This window comes from Lithobates pipiens, unplaced genomic scaffold, assembly GCF_037356315.1.
Source record: "Lithobates pipiens isolate NorthernLeopardFrog02 unplaced genomic scaffold, aLitPip1_a1.2 Scaffold_73, whole genome shotgun sequence".
Lineage (NCBI taxonomy): Eukaryota > Metazoa > Chordata > Amphibia > Anura > Ranidae > Lithobates > Lithobates pipiens.
Window position 1 is genome coordinate 814,852 of NW_027507896.1, and position 24,021 is coordinate 838,872.

Here is a 24,021-nt window from a genome sequence, read left to right on the forward strand (position 1 = left end):
TTGGCTCGGGACTGTTCCTCAAACTATTGGAGGTTGGACTGGGAGGGAAGTCATGGGTGGTTCTTATACAGAGGGACGGCTGCAGCGGAAAGGTGAATGGGAAAAGAACCGAACATTTCCGGCAGGAGTCAGACAGGGCTGCAGCCTAAGTCCAACCCTCTTCAACATCTACACCAATCAACTGGCTGCAGCTCCTGAGTCCCCCCCGGCACCGGCACTGACTCTACATGACCCCGAGATGAAGATCCCGCTGTCTGCTGATGACCTCCAACTTCAGAGAGAGGCCAACAAGACAGCCTGGAAGTGCTGGAGGAATGCAGTGCCACATGGGCACTACCAACCAACCCAAAGAAAACAAAAATCACAGCGTTCCAAAGGAATAACACAAAACAAAGAGCCCGTCCTTTATATTACACAACTTACAGCTACTCATAGCTTGTCCTAACCAATCAGGAGGATTCAACCCAACCATAGAGGTACTGAAAGACAAGACATGCCAAGCCTTCTATGCCACCAGGACACAGCTGGACCACCTAAACCCACCGGAGTCTGGATTATCACCCCAATCCTTCTTTATGGCAGTGAAGTTTGGGGTCACCTTTCCAGACCAATCCAAATGGGACTCCAACTGGACAGAAACATTCCATCGGGAATTCTGCAGCCACCTCCTCCGAGTCCATCAGAGCTCCTCCCACAGTGCTTGCCGTTGCTGTACAGATTTCCCTTACTTCTCACTGTACGGAAGAGGACCCTATCATACCGGGACCACCTACATAACAGCGGTCCTTACCCATATCACCATGAGGCCCTACTGACCATTATGGAGAGATCCAAGCCATGTGGCCGGCAGCAACTCATCAGTGCCTTGTCCATCCCAAACTCCGAACAACTCATCAGCGCCTTGTCCATCCCAAACCCCCAACAACTCATCAATGCCTTGTCCATCCCAAACCCCCAACAACTCATCAGTGCCTTGTTCATCCCAAACCCCCAACAACTCATCAGCACCTTGTCCATCCCAAACCCCCAACAACTCATCAGCACCCTGTCCATCCCAAACCCCCAACAACTCATCAGTGCCTTGTCCATCCCAAACTCCCAACAACTCATCAGTACCTTGTCCTTCCCAAACCCCCAACAACTCATCAGTGCCTTGTTCATCCCAAACCCCCAACAACTCATCAGCACCTTGTCCATCCCAAACCCCCAACAACTCATCAGCGCCTTGTCCATCCCAAACCCCCAACAACTCATCAGCACCTTGTCCATCCCAAACCCCCAACAACTCATCAGCACCTTGTCCATCCCAAACCCCCAACAACTCATCAGTGCCTCGCCCATCCCAACCCCCAACTCATCAGCACCTTGTCCATCCCAAACCCCCAACAACTCATCAGCACCTTGTCCATCCCAAACCCCCAACAACTCATCAGCACCTTGTCCATCCCAAACCCCCAACAACTCATCAGTGCCTTGTCCATCCCAAACCCCCAACAACTCATCAGTGCCTTGTCCATCCCAAACCCCCAACAACTCATCAGCACCTTGTCCATCCCAAACCCCCAACAACTCATCAGCACCTTGTCCATCCCAAACCCCCAACAACTCATCAGTGCCTCGCCCATCCCAAACCCCCAACAACTCATCAGCACCTTGTCCATCCCAAACCCCCAACAACTCATCAGCGCCTTGTCCATCCCAAACTCCCAACAACTCATCAGTCCCTTGTCCATCCCAAACTCCCAACTCATCAGCACCTTGTCCATCCCAAACCCCAACAACTCATCAGCGCCTTGTCCATCCCAAACTCCCAACAACTCATCAGCACCTTGTCCATCTCAAACCCCCAACAACTCATCAGTGCCTTGTCCATCCCAAACCCCCAACAACTCATCAGCGCCTTGTCCATCCCAAACCCCCAACAACTCATCAGCACCTTGTCCATCCCAAACCCCCAACATCTCATCAGTACCTTGTCCATCCCAAACCCCCAACTACTCATCAGCACCTTGTCCATCCCAAACCCCCAACAACTCATCAGCACCTTGTCCATTCCAAACCCCCAACAACTCATCAGTACCTTGTCCATTCTAAACCCCCAACAACTCATCAGTGCCTTGTCCATCCCAAACCCCCAACAACTCATCAGCACCTTGTCCATCCCAAACCCCCAACAACTCATCAGTGCCTCGCCCATCCCAACCCCCAACTCATCAGCACCTTGTCCATCCCAAACCCCAACAACTCATCAGCGCCTTGTCCATCCCAAACCCCCAACAACTCATCAGCGCCTTGTTCATCCCAAACCCCCAACAACTCATCAGCGCCTTGTCCATCCCAAACCCCCAACAACTCCTCAGTACCTTGTCCATCCCAAACCCCCAACAACTCATCAGTGCCTTGTCCATCCCAAACCCCCAACAACTCATCAATGCCTTGTCCATCCCAAACCCCCAACAACTCATCAGTGCCTTGTCCATCCCAAACCCCCAACAACTCATCAGTGCCTTGTCCATCCCAAACCTCCAACAACTCATCAGCACCTTGTCCATCCCAAACCCCCAACATCTCATCAGTACCTTGTCCATCCCAAACCCCCAACTACTCATCAGCACCTTGTCCATCCCAAACCCCCAACAACTCATCAGCACCTTGTCCATCCCAAACCCCCAACATCTCATCAGTACCTTGTCCACCCCAAACCCCCAACTACTCATCAGTGCCTTGTCCATCCCAAACCCCCAACAACTCATCAGCACCTTGTCCATCCCAAACCCCCAACATCTCATCAGTACCTTGTCCATCCCAAACCCCCAACAACTCATCAGTACCTTGTCCAACCCAAACCCCCAACAACTCATCAGCACCTTGTCCATTCCAAACCCCCAACAACTCATCAGTACCTTGTCCATTCTAAACCCCCAACAACTCATCAGTGCCTTGTCCATCCCAAACCCCCAACAACTCATCAGCACCTTGTCCATCCCAAACCCCCAACAACTCATCAGCACCTTGTCCATTCCAAACCCCCAACAACTCATCAGTACCTTGTCCATTCTAAACCCCAAACAACTCATCAGTGCCTTGTCCATTCCAAACCCCCAACAACTCATCAGTACCTTGTCCATCCCAAATCCCCAACAACTCATCAGCACCTTGTCCATTCCAAACCCCCAACAACTCATCAGTACCTTGTCCATCCCAAACCCCCAACAACTCATCAGCACCTTGTCCATTCCAAACCCCCAACAACTCATCAGTGCCTTGTCCATCCCAAACCCCCAACAACTCATCAGTGCCTTGTCCATCCCAAACCCCCAACAACTCATCAGTGCCTTGTCCATCCCAAACCCCCAACAACTCATCAGCAACTTGTCCATCCCAAACCCCCAACAACTCATCAGTACCTTGTCCATCCCAAACCCCCAACAACTCATCAGCGCCTTGTCCATCCCAAACCCCCAACAACTCATCAGTACCTTGTCCATCCCAAACCCCCAACAACTCATCAGCACCTTGTCCATCCCAAACCCCCAACATCTCATCAGTACCTTGTCCATCCCAAACCCCCAACTACTCATCAGCACCTTGTCCATCCCAAACCCCCAACAACTCATCAGCACCTTGTCCATCCCAAACCCCCAACATCTCATCAGTACCTTGTCCATCCCAAACCCCCAACAACTCATCAGTGCCTCGCCCATCCCAACCCCCAACTCATCAGCACCTTGTCCATCCCAAACCCCCAACAACTCATCAGCGCCTTGTCCATCCCAAACCCCCAACAACTCATCAGCGCCTTGTCCATCCCAAACCCCCAACAACTCATCAGTGCCTTGTCCATCCCAAACCCCCAACAACTCCTCAGTACCTTGTCCATCCCAAACCCCCAACAACTCATCAGTGCCTTGTCCATCCCAAACCCCCAACAACTCATCAATGCCTTGTCCATCCCAAACCCCCAACAACTCATCAGTGCCTTGTCCATCCCAAACCCCCAACAACTCATCAGTGCCTTGTCCATCCCAAACCTCCAACAACTCATCAGCGCCTTGTCCATCCCAAACCCCCAACATCTCATCAGTACCTTGTCCATCCCAAACCCCCAACTACTCATCAGCACCTTGTCCATCCCAAACCCCCAACAACTCATCAGCACCTTGTCCATCCCAAACCCCCAACATCTCATCAGTACCTTGTCCATCCCAAACCCCCAACTACTCATCAGTGCCTTGTCCATCCCAAACCCCCAACAACTCATCAGCACCTTGTCCATCCCAAACCCCCAACATCTCATCAGTACCTTGTCCATCCCAAACCCCCAACAACTCATCAGTACCTTGTCCAACCCAAACCCCCAACAACTCATCAGCACCTTGTCCATTCCAAACCCCCAACAACTCATCAGTACCTTGTCCATTCTAAACCCCCAACAACTCATCAGTGCCTTGTCCATCCCAAACCCCCAACAACTCATCAGCACCTTGTCCATCCCAAACCCCCAACAACTCATCAGCACCTTGTCCATTCCAAACCCCCAACAACTCATCAGTACCTTGTCCATTCTAAACCCCCAACAACTCATCAGTGCCTTGTCCATTCCAAACCCCCAACAACTCATCAGTACCTTGTCCATCCCAAATCCCCAACAACTCATCAGCACCTTGTCCATTCCAAACCCCCAACAACTCATCAGTACCTTGTCCATCCCAAACCCCCAACAACTCATCAGCACCTTGTCCATTCCAAACCCCCAACAACTCATCAGTGCCTTGTCCATCCCAAACCCCCAACAACTCATCAGTGCCTTGTCCATCCCAAACCCCCAACAACTCATCAGTGCCTTGTCCATCCCAAACCCCCAACAACTCATCAGCAACTTGTCCATCCCAAACCCCCAACAACTCATCAGTACCTTGTCCATCCCAAACCCCCAACAACTCATCAGCGCTTTGTCCATCCCAAACCCCCAACAACTCATCAGTACCTTGTCCATCCCAAACCCCCAACAACTCATCAGCACCTTGTCCATCCCAAACCCCCAACAAGTCTCAGCACCTTGTTCACCCCAAACCCCCAACAACTCATCAGTGCCTTGTCCATCCCAAACCCCCAACAAATCATCAGCACCTTGTTCATCCCAAACCCCCAACAACTCATCAGTGCCTTGTCCATCCCAAACCCCCAACAACTCATCAGTACCTTGTCCATCCCAAACCCCCAACAACTCATCAGCACCTTGTCCATCCCAAACCCCCAACAACTCATCAGTGCCTCGCCCATCCCAACCCCCAACTCATCAGCACCTTGTCCATCCCAAACCCCCAACAACTCATCAGCGCCTTGTCCATCCCAAACCCCCAACAACTCATCAGCGCCTTGTCCATCCCAAACCCCCAACAACTCATCAGTGCCTTGTCCATCCCAAACCCCCAACAACTCCTCAGTACCTTGTCCATCCCAAACCCCCAACAACTCATCAGTGCCTTGTCCATCCCAAACCCCCAACAACTCATCAATGCCTTGTCCATCCCAAACCCCCAACAACTCATCAGTGCCTTGTCCATCCCAAACCCCCAACAACTCATCAGTGCCTTGTCCATCCCAAACCTCCAACAACTCATCAGCACCTTGTCCATCCCAAACCCCCAACATCTCATCAGTACCTTGTCCATCCCAAACCCCCAACTACTCATCAGCACCTTGTCCATCCCAAACCCCCAACAACTCATCAGCACCTTGTCCATCCCAAACCCCCAACATCTCATCAGTACCTTGTCCATCCCAAACCCCCAACAACTCATCAGTGCCTCGCCCATCCCAACCCCCTACTCATCAGCACCTTGTCCATCCCAAACCCCCAACAACTCATCAGCGCCTTGTCCATCCCAAACCCCCAACAACTCATCAGCGCCTTGTCCATCCCAAACCCCCAACAACTCATCAGTGCCTTGTCCATCCCAAACCCCCAAAAACTCCTCAGTACCTTGTCCATCCCAAACCCCCAACAACTCATCAGTGCCTTGTCCATCCCAAACCCCCAACAACTCATCAGTGCCTTGTCCATCCCAAACCCCCAACAACTCATCAGCGCCTTGTCCATCCCAAACCTCCAACAACTCATCAGCACCTTGTCCATCCCAAACCCCCAACATCTCATCAGTACCTTGTCCATCCCAAACCCCCAACTACTCATCAGCACCTTGTCCATCCCAAACCCCCAACAACTCATCAGCACCTTGTCCATCCCAAACCCCCAACATCTCATCAGTACCTTGTCCATCCCAAACCCCCAACTACTCATCAGTGCCTTGTCCATCCCAAACCCCCAACAACTCATCAGCACCTTGTCCATCCCAAACCCCCAACATCTCATCAGTACCTTGTCCATCCCAAACCCCCAACAACTCATCAGTACCTTGTCCAACCCAAACCCCCAACAACTCATCAGCACCTTGTCCATTCCAAACCCCCAACAACTCATCAGTACCTTGTCCATTCTAAACCCCCAACAACTCATCAGTGCCTTGTCCATCCCAAACCCCCAACAACTCATCAGCACCTTGTCCATCCCAAACCCCCAACAACTCATCAGCACCTTGTCCATTCCAAACCCCCAACAACTCATCAGTACCTTGTCCATTCTAAACCCCCAACAACTCATCAGTGCCTTGTCCATTCCAAACCCCCAACAACTCATCAGTACCTTGTCCATCCCAAATCCCCAACAACTCATCAGCACCTTGTCCATTCCATCCCCCAACAACTCATCAGTACCTTGTCCATCCCAAACCCCCAACAACTCATCAGCACCTTGTCCATTCCAAACCCCCAACAACTCATCAGTGGCTTGTCCATCCCAAACCCCCAACAACTCATCAGTGCCTTGTCCATCCCAAACCCCCAACAACTCATCAGTGCCTTGTCCATCCCAAACCCCCAACAACTCATCAGCAACTTGTCCATCCCAAACCCCCAACAACTCATAAGTACCTTGTCCATCCCAAACCCCCAACAACTCATCAGCGCCTTGTCCATCCCAAACCCCCAACAACTCATCAGTACCTTGTCCATCCCAAACCCCCAACAACTCATCAGCACCTTGTCCATCCCAAACCCCCAACAAGTCTCAGCACCTTGTTCACCCCAAACCCCCAACAAATCATCAGCACCTTGTTCATCCCAAACCCCCAACAACTCATCAGTGCCTTGTCCATCCCAAACCCCCAACAACTCATCAGTACCTTGTCCATCCCAAACCCCCAACAACTCATCAGTGCCTTGTCCATCCCAAACCCCCAACAACTCATCAGTGCCTTGTCCATCCCAAACCCCCAACAACTCATCAGCACCTTGTCCATCCCAAACCCCCAACAACTCATCAGCACCTTGTCCATCCCAAACCCCCAACAACTCATCAGTGCCTCGCCCATCCCAACCCCCAACTCATCAGCACCTTGTCCATCCCAAACCCCCAACAACTCATCAGCGCCTTGTCCATCCCAAACCCCCAACAACTCATCAGCGCCTTGTCCATCCCAAACCCCCAACAACTCATCAGTGCCTTGTCCATCCCAAACCCCCAACAACTCCTCAGTACCTTGTCCATCCCAAACCCCCAACAACTCATCAGTGCCTTGTCCATCCCAAACCCCCAACAACTCATCAATGCCTTGTCCATCCCAAACCCCCAACAACTCATCAGTGCCTTGTCCATCCCAAACCCCCAACAACTCATCAGTGCCTTGTCCATCCCAAACCTCCAACAACTCATCAGCACCTTGTCCATCCCAAACCCCCAACATCTCATCAGTACCTTGTCCATCCCAAACCCCCAACTACTCATCAGCACCTTGTCCATCCCAAACCCCCAACAACTCATCAGCACCTTGTCCATCCCAAACCCCCAACATCTCATCAGTACCTTGTCCATCCTAAACCCCCAACTACTCATCAGTGCCTTGTCCATCCCAAACCCCCAACAACTCATCAGCACCTTGTCCATCCCAAACCCCCAACATCTCATCAGTACCTTGTCCATCCCAAACCCCCAACAACTCATCAGTACCTTGTCCAACCCAAACCCCCAACAACTCATCAGCACCTTGTCCATTCCAAACCCCCAACAACTCATCAGTTCCTTGTCCATTCTAAACCCCCAACAACTCATCAGTGCCTTGTCCATCCCAAACCCCCAACAACTCATCAGCACCTTGTCCATCCCAAACCCCCAACAACTCATCAGCACCTTGTCCATTCCAAACCCCCAACAACTCATCAGTACCTTGTCCATTCTAAACCCCCAACAACTCATCAGTGCCTTGTCCATTCCAAACCCCCAACAACTCATCAGTACCTTGTCCATCCCAAATCCCCAACAACTCATCAGCACCTTGTCCATTCCAAACCCCCAACAACTCATCAGTACCTTGTCCATCCCAAGCCCCCAAAAACTCATCAGCACCTTGTCCATTCCAAACCCCCAACAACTCATCAGTGCCTTGTCCATTCCAAACCCCCAACAACTCATTAGTGCCTTGTCCATCCCAAACCCCCAACAACTCATCAGTGCCTTGTCCATCCCAAACCCCCAACAACTCATCAGTGCCTTGTCCATCCCAAACCCCCAACAACTCATCAGCAACTTGTCCATCCCAAACCCCCAACAACTCATCAGTACCTTGTCCATCCCAAACCCCCAACAACTCATCAGCGCCTTGTCCATCCCAAACCCCCAACAACTCATCAGTACCTTGTCCATCCCAAACCCCCAACAACTCATCAGCACCTTGTCCATCCCAAACCCCCAACAAGTCTCAGCACCTTGTTCACCCCAAACCCCCAACAAATCATCAGCACCTTGTTCATCCCAAACCCCCAACAACTCATCAGTGCCTTGTCCATCCCAAACCCCCAACAACTCATCGGTACCTTGTCCATCCCAAACCCCCAACAACTCATCAGCTCCTTGTCCATCCCAAACCCCCAACAAATCATCAGCACCTTGTTCATCCCAAACCCCCAACAACTCATCAGCGCCTTGTCCATCCCAAACCCCCAACAACTCATCAGGGCCTTGTCCATCCCAAACCCCCAACAACTCATCAGTGCCTTGTCCATCCCAAACCCCCAACAACTCATCAGCCCCTTGTCTTTCTCAAACCCCCAACAACTCATCAGTGCCTTGTCCATCCCAAACCCCCAACAACTCATCAGTACCTTGTCCATCCCAAACCCCCAACAACTCATCAGTGCCTTGTCCATCCCAAACCCCCAACAACTCATCAGTGCCTTGTCCATCCCAAACCCCCAACAACTCATCAGTGCCTTGTCCATCCCAAACCCCCAACAACTCATCAGTACCTTGCCATCCCAAACCCCCAACTACTCACCAAATGCCTTGTCCATCCCAAACCCCCAACAACTCATCAGCGCCTTGTCCATCCCAAACCCCCAACAACTCATCAGCTCCTTGTCCATCCCAAACCCCCAACAACTCATCCACACCTTGTCTATCCCAAACTCCCAACAACTCATCAGCGCCTTGTCCATCCCAAACCCCCAACAACTCATCAACACCTTGTCCATCCCAAACCCCCAACAACTCATCAGTGCCTTGTCCATCCCAAACCCCCAACAACTCATCAGCGCCTTGTCCATCCCAAACCCCCAACAACTCATCAGTGCCTTGTCCATCCTAAACCCTCAACAACTCATCAGCACCTTGTCCATCCCAAACCCCCAACAACTCATCAGTGCCTTGTCCATCCCAAACCCCCAACAACTCATCAGCGCCTTGTCCATCCCAAACCCCCAACAACTCATCAGTGCCTTGTCCATCCCAAACCCCCAACAACTTATCATCACCTTGTCCATCCTAAACCCCCAACAACTCATCAGTGCCTTGTCCATCCCAAACCCCCAACAACTCATCAGCACCTTGTCCATCCCAAACCCCCAACAACTCATCAGCACCTTGTCCATCCCAAACCCCCAACAACTCATCAGTGCCTTGTCCATCCCAAACTCCCAACAACTCATCAGTGCCTTGTCCATCCCAAACCCCCAACAATTCATCAGCACCTTGTCCATCCCAAACTCCCAACAACTCATCAGTACCTTGTCCATCCCAAACCCCCAACAACTCATCAGCACCTTTTCCATCCCAAACTCCCAACAACTCATCAGTACCTTGTCCATCCCAAACCCCCAACAACTCATCAGCACCTTGTCCATCCCAAACTCCCAACAACTCATCAGTACCTTGTCCATCCCAAACCCCCAACAACTCATCAGCACCTTGTCCATCCCAAACCCCCAACAACTCATCAGCACCTTGTCCATCCCAAACCCCCAACAACTCATCAGCTCCTTGTCCATCCCAAACTCCCAACAACTCATCAGTGCCTTGTCCATCCCAAACCCCCAACAACTCATGAGTACCTTGTCCATCCCAAACTCCCAACAACTCATCAGCACCTTGTCCATCCCAAACTCCCAACAACTCATCAGTGCCTTGTCCATCCCAAACCCCCAACAACTCATCAGCACCTTGTCCATCCCAAACCCCCAACAACTCATCAGCTCCTTGTCCATCCCAAACTCCCAACAACTCATCAGTACCTTGTCCATCCCAAACTCCCAAGAACTCATCAGCACCTTGTCCATCCCAAACCCCTAACAACTCATCAGTGCCTTGTCCATCCCAAACCCCCAACAACTCATCAGCGCCTTGTCCATCCCAAACCTCCAACAACTCATCAGCTCCTTGTCCATCCCAAAAACCCAACAACTCATCAGCTCTTTGTCCATCCCAAACTCCCAACAACTCATCAGCACCTTGTCTATCCCAAACCCCCAACAACTCATCAATGCCTTGTCCATCCCAAACCCCCAACAACTCATCAGCCCCTTGTCTTTCCCAAACCCCCAACAACTCATCAGTGCCTTGTCCATCCCAAACCCCCAACAACTCATCAGTGCCTTGTCCATCCCAAACCCCCAACAACTCATCAATGCCTTGTCCATCCCAAACCCCCAACAACTCATCAGTACCTTGTCCATCCCAAACCCCCAACAACTCATCAGCACCTTGTCCATCCCAACCCCCCAACAAGTCTCAGCACCTTGTTCACCCCAAACCCCCAACAAATCATCAGCACCTTGTTCATCCCAAACCCCCAACAACTCATCAGTGCCTTGTCCATCCCAAACCCCCAACAACTCATCGGTACCTTGTCCATCCCAAACCCCCAACAACTCATCAGCTCCTTGTCCATCCCAAACCCCCAACAAATCATCAGCACCTTGTTCATCCCAAACCCCCAACAACTCATCAGCGCCTTGTCCATCCCAAACCCCCAACAACTCATCAGGGCCTTGTCCATCCCAAACCCCCAACAACTCATCAGTGCCTTGTCCATCCCAAACCCCCAACAACTCATCAGCCCCTTGTCTTTCCCAAACCCCCAACAACTCATCAGTGCCTTGTCCATCCCAAACCCCCAACAACTCATCAGTACCTTGTCCATCCCAAACCCCCAACAACTCATCAGTGCCTTGTCCATCCCAAACCCCCAACAACTCATCAGTGCCTTGTCCATCCCAAACCCCCAACAACTCATCAGTGCCTTGTCCATCCCAAACCCCCAACAACTCATCAGTACCTTGCCATCCCAAACCCCCAACTACTCATCAATGCCTTGTCCATCCCAAACCCCCAACAACTCATCAGCGCCTTGTCCATCCCAAACCCCCAACAACTCATCAGCTCCTTGTCCATCCCAAACCCCCAACAACTCATCCACACCTTGTCTATCCCAAACTCCCAACAACTCATCAGCGCCTTGTCCATCCCAAACCCCCAACAACTCATCAACACCTTGTCCATCCCAAACCCCCAACAACTCATCAGTGCCTTGTCCATCCCAAACCCCCAACAACTCATCAGCGCCTTGTCCATCCCAAACCCCCAACAACTCATCAGTGCCTTGTCCATCCTAAACCCTCAACAACTCATCAGCACCTTGTCCATCCCAAACCCCCAACAACTCATCAGTGCCTTGTCCATCCCAAACCCCCAACAACTCATCAGCGCCTTGTCCATCCCAAACCCCCAACAACTCATCAGTGCCTTGTCCATCCCAAACCCCCAACAACTTATCATCACCTTGTCCATCCTAAACCCCCAACAACTCATCAGTGCCTTGTCCATCCCAAACCCCCAACAACTCATCAGCACCTTGTCCATCCCAAACCCCCAACAACTCATCAGTGCCTTGTCCATCCCAAACTCCCAACAACTCATCAGTGCCTTGTCCATCCCAAACCCCCAACAATTCATCAGCACCTTGTCCATCCCAAACTCCCAACAACTCATCAGTACCTTGTCCATCCCAAACCCCCAACAACTCATCAGCACCTTTTCCATCCCAAACTCCCAACAACTCATCAGTACCTTGTCCATCCCAAACCCCCAACAACTCATCAGCACCTTGTCCATCCCAAACTCCCAACAACTCATCAGTACCTTGTCCATCCCAAACCCCCAACAACTCATCAGCACCTTGTCCATCCCAAACCCCCAACAACTCATCAGCACCTTGTCCATCCCAAACCCCCAACAACTCATCAGCTCCTTGTCCATCCCAAACCCCCAACAACTCATCAGCTCCTTGTCCATCCCAAACTCCCAACAACTCATCAGTGCCTTGTCCATCCCAAACCCCCAACAACTCATGAGTACCTTGTCCATCCCAAACTCCCAACAACTCATCAGCACCTTGTCCATCCCAAACTCCCAACAACTCATCAGTGCCTTGTCCATCCCAAACCCCCAACAACTCATCAGCACCTTGTCCATCCCAAACCCCCAACAACTCATCAGCTCCTTGTCCATCCCAAACTCCCAACAACTCATCAGTACCTTGTCCATCCCAAACTCCCAAGAACTCATCAGCACCTTGTCCATCCCAAACCCCTAACAACTCATCAGTGCCTTGTCCATCCCAAACCCCCAACAACTCATCAGCGCCTTGTCCATCCCAAACCTCCAACAACTCATCAGCTCCTTGTCCATCCCAAAAACCCAACAACTCATCAGCTCTTTGTCCATCCCAAACTCCCAACAACTCATCAGCACCTTGTCTATCCCAAACCCCCAACAACTCATCAATGCCTTGTCCATCCCAAACCCCCAACAACTCATCAGCCCCTTGTCTTTCCCAAACCCCCAACAACTCATCAGTGCCTTGTCCATCCCAAACCCCCAACAACTCATCAGTGCCTTGTCCATCCCAAACCCCCAACAACTCATCAATGCCTTGTCCATCCCAAACCCCCAACAACTCATCAGTGCCTTGTCCATCCCAAACCCCCAACAACTCATCAGTGCCTTGTCCATCCCAAACCCCCAACAACTCATCAGCGCCTTGTCCATCCCAAACCCCCAACTACTCATCAGTGCCTTGTCCATCCCAAACCCCCAACAACTCATCAGTGCCTTGTCCATCCCAAACCCCCAACAACTCATCAGCACCTTGTCCATCCCAAACCCCCAACAACTCATCAGTACCTTGTCCATCCCAAACCCCCAACAACTCATCAGTGCCTTGTCCATCCCAAACCCCCAACAACTCATCAGCGCCTTGTCCTGTGAAGTACTCTGAACTGTGATGTAGAGGGGGATCCCCCTGAACTGTGATGTGGGGGGCTGTAGAGGGGGATCCCCCTGAACTGCGATGTGGGGGGCTGTAGAGGAGGATCCCCCTGAACTGTGATGTAGAGGAGGATCCCCCTGATCTGTGATGTAGAGCATCCCCCTGAACTGTGGTGTAGAGGAGGATCCCCCTGAACTGTGATGTAGAGGAGGATCCCCCTGATCTGAGATGTAGAGGAGGATCACCCTGATCTGTGATGTAGAGGAGGATCCCCCTGAACTGTGATGTAGAGGAGGATCCCCCTGATCTGTGATGTAGAGGAGGATCCCCCTGATCTGTGATGTAGAGCATCCCCCTGAACTGTGGTGTAGAGGAGGATCCCCCTGAACTGTGATGTAGAGGAGGATCCCCCTGATCTGTGATGTAGAGCATCCCCCTGAACTGTGGTGTAGAGGAGGATCCCCCTGAACTGTGATGTAGAGGAGGATCCCCCTGATCTGAGATGTAGAGGAGGATCACCCTGATCTGTGATGTAGAGGAGGATCCCCCTGAACTGTGATGTAGAGGAGGATCCCCCTGAACTGTGATGTAGAGGAGGATCCCCCTGATCTGTGATGTAGAGGAGGATCACCCTGATCTGTGATGTAGAGGAGGATCCCCCTGAACTGTGATGTAGAGGAGCATCCCCCTGAACTGTGATGTAGAGGAGGATCCCCCTGATCTGTGATGTAGAGGAGGATCACCCTGATCTGTGATGTAGAGGAGGATCCCCCTGAACTGTGATGTAGAGGAGGATCCCCCTGAACTGTGATGTAGAGGAGGATCCCCCTGATCTGTGATGTAGAGGAGGATCCCCCTGAACTGTGATGTAGAGGAGGATCCCCCTGATCTGTGATGTAGAGGAGGATCCCCCTGAACTGTGATGTAGAGGAGGATCCCCCTGATCTGTGATGTAGAGGAGGATCCCCCTGAACTGTGATGTAGAGGAGGATCCCCCTGATCTGTGATGTAGAGGAGGATCCCCCTGATCTGTGATGTGGGGGGCTGTAGAGGAGGATCCCCCTGAACTGTGATGTAGAGGAGGATCCCCCTGAACTGTGATGTGGGGGGCTGTAGAGGAGGATCCCCCTGATATGTGATGTAGAGGAGGATCCCCCTGAATGGTGATGTGGGGGGCCGTAGAAGAGGATCCCCCTGAACTGTGATGTGGGGGGCTGTAGAGGAGGATCCCCCTGATATGTGATGTAGAGGAGGATCCCCCAGAATGGTGATGTGGGGGGCTGTAGAGGAGGATCCCCCTGAACTGTGATGTGGGGGGCTGTAGAGGAGCATCCCCCTGAAATGTGATGTGGGGGGCTGTAGAGGAGGATCCCCCTGAAATGTGATGTGGGGGGCTGTAGAGGAGGATCCCCCTGATCTCTGGTGTACAGGAGGATCCCTCTGAACGGTGATGTGGGGGCTGTAGAGGAGGATCCCCCTGATCTGTGGTGTAGAGGAGGATCCCCCTGAACGGGGATGTGGGGGGCTGTAGAGGAGGATCCCCCTGATAGGTGATGTAGAGGAGGATCCCCCTGAACGGTGATGTGGGGGGCTGTAGAGGGGATCCCCCTGAACTGTGATGTGGGGGGCTGTAGAGGAGGATCCCCCTGAACTTTGATGTGGGGGGCTGTAGAGGAGGATCCCCCTGATATGTGATGTAGAGGAGGATCCCCCTGAATGGTGATGTGGGGGCCGTAGAGGAGGATCCCCCTGAACTGTGATGTGGGGGGCTGTAGAGGAGGATCCCCCTCATATGTGATGTGGGGGGCTGTAGAGGAGGATCCCCCTGAACTGTGATGTGGGGGGCTGTAGAGGAGGATCCCCCTGATCTGTGGTGTAGAGGAGGATCCCCCTGAACGGTGATGTGGGGGGCTGTAGAGGAGGATCCCCCTGAAGGGTGATGTGGGGGGCTGTAGAGGAGGATCCCCCTGAACTGTGATGTGGGGGGCTGTAGAGGAGGATCCCCCTGATCTGTGGTGTAGAGGAGGATCCCCCTGAACTGTGATGTGGGGGGCTGTAGAGGAGGATCCCCCTGAAGGGTGATGTGGGGGGCTGTAGAGGAGGATCCCCCTGAACTGTGGTGTGGGGGGCTGTAGAGGAGGATCCCCTGAACGGTGATGTGAGGGGCTGTAGAGGAGGATCCCCCTGATCTGTGATGTGGGGGGCTGTAGAGGAGGATGGATGGGATGTTAGTACTTGTACAGATACCCCCCCTTCTTACCCCAGCTGCTGGCGGTGCGACCCATGAACTCTCGGGTTCTGGGGTTCCACATGAATTCCTTCCACTCATCCATAACCTGGGAACAGCTTTTCTTTTGGTTGGGCTCCGACATGCTGCCTGTCCGGTGCGCTGCCTCTGATCCCGGCTCTGCTCTGCCCTTCACTATTTATCCTCTCTGACCCCCCCAATAATCCTCCGTCCTCCTCCCCCTCACCTGTAGATGGCGACTCCGATAGCAGAGGTCACCTCCACCCCCAACATCTCTCCTTCATTATAGGATATTACTGATGATATCAGATTATACAATGGCTGCTTTATTCTGTGTTATATCTTATTATACTATGTATCCTTCCTCCCTGTACAGAGGATACTCGTCTCCCATTCTCTATAATATACTCGTCTCCCATTCTCTATAATATACTCGTCTCCCATTCTCTATAATATACTCGTCTCCCATTCTCTATAATATACTCGTCTCCCATTCTCTGTAATATACTCGTCTCCCATTCTCTATAATATACTCGTCTCCCATTCTCTGTAATATACTCTTCTCCCAGTCTCTATAATATACTCGTCTCCCATTCTCTATAATATACTCGTCTCCCATTCTCTGTAATATACTCTTCTCCCAGTCTCTATAATATACTCATCTCCCATTCTCTATAATATACTCGTCTCCCATTCTCTATAATATACTCTTCTCCCAGTCTCTTTACTATACTCTTCTCCCATTCTCTGTAATATACTCGTCTCCCATTCTCTGTAATATACTCTTCTCCCAGTCTCTATAATATACTCTTCTCCCAGTCTCTTTACTATACTCGTCTCCCATTCTCTGTAATATACTCGTCTCCCATTCTCTATAATATACTCGTCTCCCATTCTCTGTAATACACTCTTCTCCCAGTCTCTATATTATACTCGTCTCCCATTCTCTGTAATATACTCTTCTCCCAGTATCTATAATATACTCGTCTCCCATTCTCTGTAATATACTCTTCTCCCAGTCTCTATAATATACTCTTCTCCCAGTCTCTTTACTATACTCGTCTCCCATTCTCTGTAATATACTCGTCTCCCATTCTCTATAATATACTCGTCTCCCATTCTCTATAATATACTCGTCTCCCATTCTCTGTAATATACTCGTCTCCCATTCTCTATAATATACTCGTCTCCCATTCTCTGTAATATACTCTTCTCCCAGTCTCTATAATATACTCGTCTCCCATTCTCTATAATATACTCGTCTCCCATTCTCTGTAATATACTCTTCTCCCATTCTCCATAATATACTCGTCTCCCATTCTCTATAATATACTCGTCTCCCATTCTCTATAATATACTCGTCTCCCATTCTCTGTAATATACTCTTCACCAAGTCTCTGTAATATACTCTTCTCCCATTTCTCTATAATATACTCGTCTCCCATTCTCTATAATATACTCGTCTCCCATTCTCTGTAATATACTCTTCACCAAGTCTCTGTAATATACTCTTCTCCCATTCTCTATAATATACTCTTCTCCCATTCTCTATAATATACTCGTCTCCCATTCTCTATAATATACTCGTCTCCCATTCTCTGTAATATACTCTTCACCAAGTCTCTGTAATATACTCTTCTCCCATTTCTCTATAATATACTCTTCCCCCAGTCTCTATAATATACTCGTCTCCCATTCTCTATAATATACTCTTCTCCCAGTCTCTATAATATACTCGTCTCCCATTCTCTATAATATACTCGTCTCCCATTCTCTATAATATACTCGTCTCCCATTCTCTGTAATATACTCTTCTCCCAGTCTCTATAATATACTCGTCTCCTATTCTCTATAATATACTCGTCTCCCATTCTCTATAATATACTCGTCTCCTATTCTCTATAATATACTCGTCTCCCATTCTCTGTAATATACTCGTCTCCCATTCTCTATAATATACTCGTCTCCCATTCTCTGTAATATACTCGTCTCCCAGTCTCTATAATATACTCGTCTCCCATTCTCTATAATATACTCGTCTCCCATTCTCTGTAATATACTCTTCTCCCAGTCTCTATAATATACTCGTCTCCCATTCTCTATAATATACTCGTCTCCCAGTCTCTGTAATATACTCTTCTCCCAGTCTCTATAATATTCTCTTATTATATTTTATTCTCTTTATATAATTTTATACAATGTATCCCTCCTCCCCCTGTATACTCTTCTCTTCCCCGCACCGTGTTATATTTTATCTCTTTTATGGTGTCTTTACTTTTCTTCTCTTACACAATATTATATTCTTCTCTTTTATTGTGCACAACGAATACTCCTCTCTTCTACTACACGGTGTATATGAATCTCATCATTGCTCAGTCGGCGCTCCTTTACCATATTGTATCTTATTATTATACGATGTGATCCTTCTCTTCTACCGTATGATACTTCATCCTATTCCGTACTCTACACCGGTGTTCTCACCCCTCACTCCTCACTCCTCACTCCCCACTCCCCACTCCTCACTCCTCACTCCCTACTCCTCACTGCTCACTCCTCACTCCTCACTCCTCACTCCCTACTCCTCACTGCTCACTCCTCACTCCTCACTCCTCACTCCCTACTCCTCACTCCTCACTCCCCGCTCCCCACTCCTCACTCCCCACTCCTCACTCCCCACTCCCAACTCCTAATTCCCTACTCCTCACTCCCCACTCCTCACTCCTCACTCCCCACTCCTCACTCCTCACTCCCCACTCCTCACTCCCCACTCCTGCTCCTCACTCCTCACTCCCTACTCCTCACTCCCCACTCCTCACTCCCTACTCCTCACTCCTCACTCCTCACTCCCTACTCCTCACTCCCAACTCCTCACTCCCCACTCGTCACTCCTCACTCCCTACTCCTCACTCCCCACTCCTCACTCCTCACACCCTACTCCTCACTCCTGACTCCCCACTCTTCACTCCTCACTCCCCACTCCTCACTCCTCACTCCCGACTCCCCACTCCTCACTCCCCACACCTCACTCCCCACTCCTCACTCCCCACTCCCCACTCCTCACTCCCCACTCCCCACTCCTCACTCCCAACTCCCTACTCCTCACTCCTCACTTCCGACTCCCCACTCCTCACTCCCCACTCCTCACTCCTCACTCCGCACTCCCCACTCCTCACTCCCTACTCCTCACTCCCTACTCCTCACTCCTCACTCCCTGCTCCTCACTCCTCACTCCCCACTCCTCACTCCCCACTCCTCACTCCCTACTCCTCACTCCTCACTTCTCACTCCCCACTCCCCACTCCCCACTCCCCACTCCTCACTCCCCACTCCTCACTCCTCACTCCCCACTCCCCACTCCTCACTTCCCACTCCTCACTCCCCACTACCCACTCCTCACTCCCCACTCCCCACTCCTCATTCCCCACTCCTCACTCCTCACTCCCCACTCCCCACTCCTCACTTCCCACTCCTCACTCCCCACTCCCCACTCCTCACTCCCCACTCCCCAATCCTCACTCCCCACTCCTCACTCCCCACTCCCCACTCCTCACTCCCCACTCCTCACTCCCCACTCCCCACTCCTCACTCCTCACTCCCCACTCCCCACTCCCCACTCCTCACTCCTCACTCCTCACTCCCCACTCCCCACTCCTCACTCCTCACTCCCCACTCCTCACTCCCCACTCCCCACTCCTCACTCCCTACTCCTCACTCCTTACTCCTCGCTCCTCGCTCCCCACTCCTCACTCCCCACTCCCCACTCCTCACTCCCCACTTCTCACTCCCCACTCCTCACTCCCCACTCCCCACTCCTCACTCCTCACTCCCCACTCCTCACTCCCCACTCCCCACTCCTCACTCCTCACTCCTCACTCCCCACTCCCCACTCCTCACTCCCCACTCCTCACTCCCCACTCCCCACTCCTCACTCCTCACTCCCCACTCCTCACTCCCCACTCCCCACTCCTCACTCCCTACTCCTCACTCCTCACTCCCTACTCCTCGCTCCCCACTCCTCACTCCTCGCTCCTCACTCCTCACTCCTCACTCCCCTCTCCTCACTCCTCACTCCCCACTCCCCACTCCCCACTCCTCACTCCCCACTCCCTACTCCTCACTCCCCACTTCTCACTCCCCACTCCTCACTCCCCACTCCTCACTCCTGACTCCCCACTCCTCACTCCTCACTCCCGGCTCCCCACTCCTCACTCCCCGCTCCCCGCTCCTCACTCCCCACTCCTCACTCCCCACTCCCCACTCCTCACTCCTCACTCCCCGCTCCCCACTCCTCACTCCCCACTCCCCACTCCTAACTCCCTACTCCTCACTCCCCACTCCTCACTCCTCACTCCCCACTCCTCACTCCCCACTCCTGCTCCTCACTCCTCACTCCCTACTCCTCACTCCCCACTCCTCACTCCCTACTCCTCACTCCTCAATCCTCACTCCCTACTCCTCACTCCCAACTCCTCACTCCCCACTCCCCGCTCGTCACTCCTCACTCCCTACTCCTCACTCCCCACTCCTCACTCCTCACACCCTACTCCTCACTCCTGACTCCCCACTCTTCACTCCTCACTCCCCACTCCTCACTCCCCACTCCCCACTCCCCACTCCTCACTCCCAACTCCCCACTCCTCACTCCTCACTCCCGACTCCCCACTCCTCACTCCCCACTCCTCACTCCTCACTCCTCACTCCCAACTCCTCACTCCCCACTCCTCACTCCTCACTCCCCACTCCTCACTCCCCACTACCCACTCCTCACTCCTCACTCCCTACTCCTCACTCCACACTCCTCACTCCTCACTCCCTACTCCTCGCTCCTCGCTCCTTGCTCCCCACTCCTCGCTCCTCGCTCCTCACTCCTCACTCCTCACTCCCCTCTCCTCACTCCTCACTCCCCACTCCCCACTCCTCACTCCCCACTCCCTACTCCTCACTCCCCACTCCTCACTCCTCTCTCCCTACTCCTCACTCCACACTCCTGACTCCCCACTCCTCACTCCTTACTCCCGGCTCCCCACTCCTCACTCCCCGCTCTCCGCTCCTCACTCCTCACTCCCCACTCCTCACTCCCCACTCCTCACTCCTCACTCCTCACTCCCCACTCCTCACTCCCCACTCCTAACTCCCCACTCCTAACTCCCTACTCCTCACTCCCCACTCCTCACACCTCACTCCCCACTCCTCACTCCCCACTCCTGCTCCTCACTCCTCACTCCCTACTCCTCACTCCCCACTCCTCACTCCCTACTCCTCACTCCTCACTCCCTACTCCTCACTCCCTACTCCCCACTCCTCACTCCCTACTCCTCACTCCTCACTTCTCACTCCCCACTCCTCACTCCCCACTCCCCACTCCCCACTCCTCACTTCCCACTCCTCACTCCTCACTCCCCACTCCCCACTCCTCACTCCCCACTCCCCACTCCCCACTCCTCACTCCTCACTCCCCAATCCTCACTCCCCACTCCTCACTCCCCACTCATCACTCCTCACTCCCCACTCCTCACTCCCCACTCCCCACTCCTCACTCCCCACTCCCCACTCCTCACTCCCCACTCCTCACTCCCCACTCCTCACTCCTCACTCCCCACTCCTCACTCCCCACTCCCCACTCCTAACTCCCTACTCCTCACTCCTCACTCCTTACTCCTCGCTCCCCACTCCTCACTCCCCACTCCCCACTCCTCACTCCCCACTCCCCAATCCTCACTCCCCACTTCTCACTCCCCACTCCTCACTCCCCACTCCCCACTCCTCACTCCTCACTCCCCACTCCTCACTCCCCACTCCCCACTCCTCAATCCCTACTCCTCACTCCTCACTCCCCGGTCCTCACTCCTCACTCCCAACTCCTCACTCCCCACTCCCCGCTCGTCACTCCTCACTCCCTACTCCTCACTCCCCACTCCTCACTCCTCACACCCTACTCCTCACTCCTGACTCCCCACTCTTCACTCCTCACTCCCCACTCCTCACTCCTCACTCCCGACTCCCCACTCCTCACTCCCCACTCCTCACTCCCCACTCCCCACTCCCCACTCCTCACTCCCAACTCCCCACTCCTCACTCCTCACTCCCGACTCCCCACTCCTCACTCCCCACTCCTCACTCCTCACTCCGCACTCCCCACTCCTCACTCCCCACTCCTCACTCCTCACTCCCCACTCCTCACTCCCCACTACCCACTCCTCACTCCTCACTCCCTACTCCTCACTCCACACTCCTCACTCCTCACTCCATACTCCTCGCTCCTCGCTCCTTGCTCCCCACTCCTCGCTCCTCGCTCCTCACTCCTCACTCCTCACTCCCCTCTCCTCACTCCTCACTCCCCACTCCCCACTCCCCACTCCTGCTCCTCACTCCTCACTCCCTACTCCTCACTCCCCACTCCTCACTCCCTACTCCTCACTCCTCACTCCTCACTCCCTACTCCTCACTCCCAACTCCTCACTCCCCACTCCCCGCTCGTCACTCCTCACTCCCTACTCCCCACTCCTCACTCCCCACTACCCACTCCTCACTCCTCACTCCCTACTCCTCACTCCACACTCCTCACTCCTCACTCCCTACTCCTCGCTCCTCGCTCCTTGCTCCCCACTCCTCGCTCCTCGCTCCTCACTCCTCACTCCTCACTCCCCTCTCCTCACTCCTCACTCCCCACTCCCCACTCCCCACTCCTGCTCCTCACTCCTCACTCCCTACTCCTCACTCCTCAATCCCCACTCCCCACTCCTCACTCCCTACTCCTCGCTCCTGACTCCTCACTCCTCACTCCTCACTCCCTACTACTCACTCCCCACTCCCTACTCTTCACTACTCACTCCTCACTCCCTACTCCTCACTCCTCACTTCTCACTCCCCAGTCCTCACTCCCCACTCCTCACTCCCCAGTCCTCACTCCCCACTCCCCACCCCTCACTCCCTACTCCTCACTCCCCACTCCTCGCTCCTGACTCCTCAATCCCCACTCCCCACTCCTCACTCCCTACTCCTCGCTCCTGACTCCTCACTCCTCACTCCTCACTCCCTACTACTCACTCCCCACTCCCCACTCCCTACTCTTCACTACTCACTCCTCACTCCCTACTCCTCACTCCTCACTTCTCACTCCCCAGTCCTCACTCCCCACTCCTCACTCCCCAGTCCTCACTCCCCACTCCCCACCCCTCACTCCCTACTCCTCGCTCCTGACTCCTCACTCTTCACTCCCCACTCTTCACTCCCAACTCCTCACTCCTCACTCCCTACTCCTCACTCCCAACTCCTCACTCCCCACTCCTCACTCCTCACTCCCCACTCCTCACTCCTCACTCCCCACTCCTCACTCCCCGCTCCTCACTCCTCAATCCCCACTCCTCACTCCCCACTCCTCACCCCTCACACCCTACTCCTGGCTCCTGACTCCTCACTCCCCACTCCTCACTCCCCACTCCTCACTCCTCACTCCCCACTCCTCACCCCTCACTCCCTACTCCTCACTCCTCACTCCCCACTCCCTACTCCTCGCTCCTGACTCCTGATTCCTCGCTCCTCACTCCCTATTCCTCACTCCCCAGTCCCCACTCCTCACTCCCCACTCCTCACTCCCTACTCCTCGCTCCTGACTCCTCACTCCCCACTCCTCACTCCTTACTCCCTACTCCTCACTCCTCACTCCTCACTCCCCACTCCCCACTCCTCACTCCTCACTTCTCACTCCCCAGTCCTCACTCCCCAGTCCTCACTCCTCACTCCCCACTCCTCACTCCTCACTCCCTACTCCTCACTCCCCACTCCTCACTCCTTGCACCCGACTCCTCACTCCTCACTCCCCACTCCCCACTCCTCACTCCTCACTCCCCACTCCTCACTACCCACTCCTCACTCCCCACTCCCTACTCCTCACTCCTGACTCCTCACTCCCTACTACTCACTCCCCACTCCCTACTCCTCACTACTCACTTCTCACTCCCCAGTCCCCAGTCCCCACTCCTCACTCCTCACTCCCCACTCCTCAATCCCCGCTCCTCACTCCTCACTCCCAACTCCTCACTCCCCACTCCTCACACCTCACTCCTCACTCCCTACTCCTCGCTCCCCACTCCTCAATCCCCACTCCCCACTCCT

At 53.2% G+C, this 24,021-nt stretch overlaps 1 protein-coding gene across 2 annotated transcripts in view; it reads right to left on the reverse strand.

Annotated features, from left to right (window-relative positions):
- The window catches only part of LOC143959402 (sodium/potassium-transporting ATPase subunit beta-2-like), a 64,217-nt gene extending 48,151 nt beyond the window's left edge, over positions 1 to 16,066 (reverse strand). For both annotated transcript variants that reach the window (XM_077468039.1, XM_077468040.1), the window contains exon 1: positions 15,919 to 16,066. In XM_077468039.1, the coding sequence (XP_077324165.1) occupies positions 15,919 to 16,030 (112 nt within the window). In that variant the 5' untranslated portion in view covers positions 16,031 to 16,066. The remainder of the gene's footprint in view (positions 1 to 15,918) is intronic.
- Positions 16,067 to 24,021: the final 7,955 nt, after the last annotated feature.